The sequence below is a fragment of the Acomys russatus genome, chromosome 4 (assembly GCF_903995435.1).
Source record: "Acomys russatus chromosome 4, mAcoRus1.1, whole genome shotgun sequence".
In the NCBI taxonomy this organism is placed as follows: Eukaryota; Metazoa; Chordata; class Mammalia; order Rodentia; family Muridae; genus Acomys; species Acomys russatus.
Genome location: NC_067140.1, coordinates 24679407 through 24686849, shown reverse-complemented (window position 1 = coordinate 24686849; position 7443 = coordinate 24679407). Strand labels below are relative to the sequence as shown.

The window sequence follows — 7443 nt, the reverse complement described above, 5'->3', positions numbered from 1 at the left end:
GGTTCGCAGAAGCACACAGAGGAAAACTTCCCCAGGCAGATAGATAAAGACTCCAAAGCAGCTGAGGAAGACGCCTGTGTGAGAGCCAGAAAGCCACAAGCAGATAAGAACACTCAGGACAATATCCAGGAACTCCACATACAGGCAGGCAGGCAGGCACGCACGCACGCAAGCACACACAGCAAATGTGTCTGCTCCTTCCCCTGGCCCCAGGCATGATTACAAAACTTCACTCTTACAAATGGAAATAGACCCTTAGTTCTGACCCAGAACAACAGGATATGGGCCCCTAGTCAGCAACTTAGCAACTTACATATAAGTACTCCTAGGTATGGCTCAGGGTAACCGAAACAAAGGTCTAGCATGCCAAGGCTTTTTTTTTTTTTTTTTTTTTTTTTTTTTTTGGCCCTGCCAAAACAGTGGCAACCAAGCTTGGGCCTGCTGACTTTCTCTCTGGAAAATCTACTAACGATGCTAACTTCAGTTAAGAGAACTCAGAAATGAGCTACGGCACTAGTCCTGGACTTAAAATGACTTTTAAAATGCATCAGATAGATGGTCTGGATGCCTTTGCCTCTGGCAAGGAACTGGCTCAGATAAATGACACTCAAAATAGAAACTTATGTGTCCCTAGGAGTGGAACTGATGCTAGGGGGGTGTGTGCGTGTGCGGGGGTGGGGGGGCATATGAGACAAAGACTCAGCAAACAGAAACTCCCGCAAACGCAGTGAGCCAGCAGGGCCTTGCTTCTGTCACACACACTAGGGCTTCTCTCACGTTAAAGCAACACAGTTTCTCACACTACGGAGACAAGGACACTCTGGAGCCAGATCTTCGCTGGCCACTTGGCACTGCTGTTTCAATCTTTTGTGTCCTAGACACATTGGGGTCATTTTTTTACCTACAGGACCCTCCAATGCTCACGACTGTCTACGCAGAGAACAGCATACTGAGGCTTACTCTGAAAATAACTGTCGAGGTGGCGGGGTCACTGGAGAGCCGGCTGGCTACTTGAGTCAGTTACTACAAATGCGGTCAAGCTCAGCATCCCTCTGGGATGAGTCCCCATTTTCAGACGGCTGCAGGTCTTTACAATTCTTTACCTCTCGGGTCACTTTAACTTACATGTGCTGTGTTTGGCTCCATTTGTTTTTGAGTTTTTTCTCACCGGATGAAGGGGCAAAGCCACAGTTATCTGCAGTCCCTTTTTTCTTCAGGTCCAAGTGTGCTTGTGCCCTGGAGGCCCTGCAGGAGTCCAGTGGGTCCAGAAGCACAGCAGACTGCTTGGGGAGTCTGATGTTACCACTGGCTTCCATAGCAGGGTTGCCCTCGGCGCAGGGTGGAGCGCCAAGCTGAAGCTTGGGGCCTTTACTTTGTTTCTTCTTCTTTTCCGTCCTCAGTTCCGAGGCTTGGTTCTGAGGACACAGCCTGGGGCGACCAGGCCCATCCACAGATCTAGGCAAAGTCTCAAACGCATAGTAAGATGGGTGAGCGTCCTCGTGATGATGAAAACCTTTCTTTCGAGAAGGGCCTGGCTTTGAAATCCCTTCTGGGGAAGATAAGGGTTTGGACAGAGCTCCAGTAAGGAGCTTTCCCCGTCCAGGGCTTTTCAGCACTCCAGAGGCACCGGAGGGCCTGGCCTTGGAGGCTCGGGCCTTCTCACACTGCACAGTCTGGATTTGCATCCATTCTAGTTGAAGAAGTCTGTCTATATACTTCCCAAGGAATCCGGTGGCCCGAGGCAGGGCGTCATTCCTGCACTCTGTGTTCAGAATGACAGCCATATCCTGGAGGTCCCAGGAGCTGAAAGGAGGCGGAAGAAAGTCAGGGTAGCCGTGCTCACGCTCCGCCCGGCCCGGGTCTGGGTGAAGATCGAAGGAAACTGGGTCAATCTCTTCCGCGCGAAGGTTGAGGTCTGGAGGCGTGAATGGAGAAGGAGGAATGGCTACTCTCTCTGAGTCTGACAGGTCGCTAGCACTGTCCTCATCAGCACCTTCCTTAATGATCTTCATGGACTGAAAGTCGAGGAACAGCTTGCTTCCTGAAGCAGCCTGATACTGGGAGCCAAGTGCAGTCCGCTCCTGCCTTCCCTCACTGGACACCGTTTCCACGAGTCTATCTGCTGCAGCCTGGGAGATGCCAAGCAGGCTGCGTCTCAGCTGGGAAGAGACCTGGGCTTCTTGGGATCTGCTTTGCCTTCTTCCTGAGGAAGTCTTTGAATGCTGTACTTGATTCCAAGATGAGGCAGCATTCACAGCGCTATTAAAAAAAAAAAAGAAGAAATCTGGCGGTCTAGTCATTGACGACTAGAGAAAGAAGATGCCCCTGCCAACACTTCGGTCCTTACTAGTCGGAACCCGCCAGGTGCTTTATAGAAGCTGATCTGCAAAATAGTTTCCCCTATGCACTCTACTCAGGGGCCAGGAGAGAATTCATGCCCCAAATGTGGACACACATACACTGTTTAATCGCAAATATGGCTATTTAAAAACTTAACCAGTTTTCAATGTGTTTGTTTTTAATTTTAGAGCAATTGTGCCTACCTTAAAAAAGATGACATTTAGTTAGTTAGTTAGTTAGTTAGTTAGTTGGTTTTTCAAGACAAGGTTTCTCTGTGTAGCCTTGCCTGTCCTCAACTCACTTTGTAGACCAGGCTGGCCTCAAACTCACAGAGATCCACCTGCCTCTGCTGAGATTACAGGCATGTGCCACCACGCCCGGCAAAAGATCCCTTTTTAAATCTGTCATAAAACCCTTGGTCTGTTCTATTAGTGATCAAGAGTGTTTGAAAATGTTCGGAAACGCAGCGGGGCTTGGAAGCCCACGCCTTTAATCCCCATGCTCAGGCGGAAGAGGCAAGCAGATCTCTGTGTCTTCGAGGCCAGCCAGGGATACCCTGTCCCAAATAAAAAAAAAAAAAAAACCTCTTGGGACGTATTGAGCAAGCAATAAGCCTCTTTTTGTAGACATATTTTAGGCAAGTGTAGATGTCAACTCAAGTTTTGCAGGGTGGGATGCAGGTCAGTGATGGTTTAGCCACCCTGCTTATGGGAAGTCCCAGGGCTAATCCCTAGTACTTAAAAACCCTTTCGAGTTTTTTTTTTTTCTCACTACTTTTTTCTGATGTGTGGGTATATGTGTGTTTTTTGCACACTCAATATATGCACATGCATATGAAGTCCAAAGTTAGTGTCATGAATCCTTCTTGACCAAACTTCCACCTTGTCACTGAGGCAGGGTCTCTATAAAACAGAGAGCTTATCCATATGGCTAGTCATCCTTTAAAATTTATTTTTGTTATTCTTAATTATGTGTGTAGTGGGGGGGGCAGTTTTGTGCACATGACTGAAGAAGCTGAAAGGCATCAGCTCCCTCTTGAGCTGGAGTTAAGGAAGATCGTGGAGTCGTGAGTCAAATAATGTGGGCCTGGGAGCCAAACTTGGGTTCTCTGTGAGACTAGACTGCACCCATAACCACTGAGCCATCTCTCCAGCCAGGGATGGCTGGTCCTGCCAGATGCTCACTCTGGGCTTCTTCTTTCTACCTTCCACGGCTGGAATTACAGGTGAGTTGATACGTCGCTTGCACTTAGGTGAGTTCCTGGGGAACTCCCGTACTCAGGCTTGCCCAGAGAGTACTGACAGCACTAAGCCATCCCCAGCTCAGATCTCACTGCTTAATCACCAGCTGGCAGAGATGGAATCAAACAAAGCTTCTTATGTAAGGTTGTCACTGGCTCATTCCAACCCATACCAAGAGTCAAAAGCTTATCACTGTCTTTTCAAACAGGAAACACTCAGGAAATGTTGTGACAAGATGCTGGGTCAAAATGCTTGCCCCCAGTCCTCATGGCCTACGTGTGATCTCTGTGACCCTGCGCTTTGGAAGGCACAAATCAGCTCCTGCCAAGCACACATGCACTCTGGCATGTAGGTACACATGCATGCACACACACACACACACACACAAACGAAACACAAAAAGGAAGAACAGAGGTACAGTCATACGATATCGTGACTCTGTACAACTGGGAACAGCAGCAAAGAGCAGTAACAAATGTTGCGCTCATTTCCAAGACAACTGTGAACACCTTCTAGAACACTCTACACTAAGGTAGGATCTCAGAGGAGTTGAAAATACCTTTGTAAAAGGAACTTTATTCTCCTGGCTCAGTCGTTATCTGGGAGGCTTACTGCCTCTGTCTGCTAACCTAGGCCTAGTCCTGGAAGCTTCTAGCCTCTGTATAATCTAACCTAGGCCTAGAATGTTTTCAGCCTCTGAGACTTACTGCTGAATAAGCTGATCCTTACTTGTTCTTTCTGAGCTCTGGGCTGACTGGTTCAACTCAGCTGTTCTGGCTCAAACTCTTCTCCCAGCTGATTTATGTAATCTGGCTTCTCTCCTGGCCCAGAATTGCTCTGCTTAGCCTCAAACTAACTCAACAATCTGCTCTAATCTTCTGGCTTCACCTGAGCTCTCTCTCTGCAACCCATCTCTCTATTACTGTCCTCGAAAAACTGCCTCCTGTCTCTGTAAAACTGCCTCTTAGGTAGTTTCCCTTTCCTCTCTCTTCTCCTGAGAGGTGGGCGTATCCTATTCTGTCAAATCTTCTCTGATTCGTCACCTTTTCTGCCACTCAATGAGTCATCACTTTCAAACATGGGTGTTTCCTTATACAAACTAACTTCACCTTCATTTGGGATTAAAGGCATGTGTCACCATGCCTAAATCTAAGCTTTTCTTTACTTGCTCAATACTATATGGTAGGCATGAGTTTGGTGGGTCATTATGTGTTATCGTGTAAGTAGAGGCTAACTAGTAGGGTGAAAATACAAGCTTGAATTAGTGCCACAGCACAGCACTGCTAGGGCCATGGGTTGAATAAATAAGCTGATCGTTTTGATGACAATAAGTATGGGGATGAGTGTAATAGGGATTCCCTTGGGGAAGGAGGTGTGCCAGTGAGTCTTATATTTTACGGCAGAAGCCTAAAATTATTGCTCAGGCTCATAAAGGAACAGCTCTGCTGAGGTTTATTGAGAGTTGGGTGGTTGGTGTAAATGTGTGGGGCCGAGAAGGTTAGTTGAACCAATAAATATAATGAGGGAGATAATTATTAGGGATCAAGTTCATCCTTTTGGTGTGTGAATTAGTATTATTTGTTTGGTAATTCATTTAATTAAAAATTGTTGAAATGAAAGTAAGCGGTTGTTACTTAGGCGTTTTGAAGTAGGAAATGAGATTGAGGGAAGTATAATAATAATAATAATAACAACAACAACAACAACGACTGCGGGTAGTCCATAGTACATAGGGGTAATGAAAGAGGCGAACAGATTTTCCTTCACTTTGATTCTCAAGGGTTTTCAGTTTTTAGTGATTTTAGTGTTTTGGGAGATGGTATGGTGGGAAAGGTCAGAGTAGACAATTTTAATTGAAATAAGATGAAGAATGTAATCATTGAGGATAAGGTAGTAATAAATCATGTAGATGTGTCTCATTGTGGCATGTCGCTGTGGAGACCATAATCTCTAGTTCTAAGGTAAAAGGTTAACACTCTAACGCTTTTAAGTTATGGAGGCTGATCAGTTTTCAAAGTATTTTAGTGGGACTATTTCAAGGACAATTGGTATAAAACTATGGTTAGAACCACAAATTTCTGAGCACTGGCCATAGAATAAACACATGCCTGAATCTAAGCTTCTCTTTACCTGATACTTGCTCAATACCAGGCTGGCCTTGAACTCAGATCTGCTTGGCTCTGTCTCCTGGATTAAAGGCGTGTTTGTGTTCCAGCCGGATCACGCAGACTTAGAAGGTCTTTGGATGTGATCTCTTGACAGAATGGCCATGTTCTGAATTAACAATCCTCTACACACCTTCTTTTTGGTTTATTTCCCAACCATACATTGTTTAACTGGAGGTAATAATACTGCCACGTTATAGGAGTCGGATGGGGGAGAGGAAACAGGTAAGTGTGCTTTCTAGGAAGCTGGGAAGTTCCTTTGTGCAGTGATCTCAACAGCACTCAACAATTATTTGAAAAAGCATCACTCTTCCTAAACCACCAGTGTGGAGTGTGTTAGTTCAACGCAGGCCAGCAATGTAAACAACTTTGTAAACAGTGTAAAAAACAATGTAAACATGGCTGTCACTAGAAATCCACAGCTGTTAGCATTTTTGTTTACGGACTGGAGAGGTGGCAGTTTAGAGCATTGGCTCCTCTTGCAGAGGATTCAGGCTCAGGGCCAGCACCCACAGGCAGCTCAGGGCCACTGCTAACTCCAGCTCCAGGTGACCTGATGCCTTCTTCTGGCCTCCAAGGCACCAGCCATGTAGGTATATGCAGGCAAAATACACACATAAAACAAAAATAAACAAATCTTTCCTTAAAAAACATGTTCACAAGGAGCTGCCACCACACATGCCAGCCTTCTGCATGACAAGGAAGGATCTGGAACGGTTACCTGCTTTTCTGAAGACAGTCACTCATCCTATTCCTTTTCTTGACCAGGCCACAGGGCTGCTCGTCATCTGAGGCTTGATGGGTTGTCTAAAAAAAAAAAACACACACACACACACAGGCCATTGAGCAGAAAGTACTGTGAACTCACATGCCTGTGTACGAGTACACATGCGCACACACACACACACACAAGCACACACACACACAGCATAACAAGAGTGTTGCTGTCTGAATCAGATCAGCTGATCACCCACAGGGGACGTTTGTAGGATCAGGCCTATCAGTTTCCCTGCTAGAGAGAAGTCACAAGAGAGCCTAGACAGATAGGCCCTATCAACATCACCCACTGATGACACTGGAGAGGACAGTCTTCAGACCTTCACCCGAGATGCCCCCTCCCCCGCCCTGCCCTTGCCAGCAGCATGTCGGACCTACTTCCTGAACAGTAGGCGGTCTTGGGGGTGGTAGAATACGTAGGAGGTGGCAGGTTAACTGGGGTGGGGGCTGCAGTGATGCCACTTCTGTGCGTTGTCCCTCGTACTGGAATGAAACTGTTGGGTGATATGGCTGCTTCTGAGTCCCCATGTTCCTGTAAGTGACCCCAATACATTCCCTGGCTCACCTAGATGAACTTCAATGGAACTATTTATTTGGTCTATTGGTGCCTATCTAGTGGCTTTGAAAATAAAAATAACACACAATTATTTAAATATTGTATAAATAATGCAACAGAACACACACACACACACACACACACACACACACACACACACACGACGTACAAATCTGCACACTCGTGCACCTGAAGCACACAACAAAAAAGTACTGAGACAAATCTAAGTAAACTTTCCTCTCAGAGTTACATCACCTTCTCTGCAGTGCTCAGAAGGTTCTTGCTCAATCTGCCACCAGAGGATGACAGCTGGGGAGGTGGCTTCTTTATTCCCCTTATCTTCGGAAAGGCTGTGGCACCGCCA

At 46.3% G+C, this 7443-nt stretch overlaps 1 protein-coding gene across 1 annotated transcript; it reads right to left on the bottom strand.

Moving 5' to 3' along the window:
* Window positions 1-835: 835 nt before the first annotated feature.
* Window positions 836-7443, bottom strand: Fam217b (family with sequence similarity 217 member B). Its single transcript, XM_051143929.1, is given in 4 exon segments — window positions 836-1153; window positions 1155-2259; window positions 6468-6553; window positions 7335-7443. Coding segments are annotated over 3 exon segments (1173 nt in total). The 5' UTR covers window positions 6494-6553; window positions 7335-7443; the 3' UTR covers window positions 836-1111.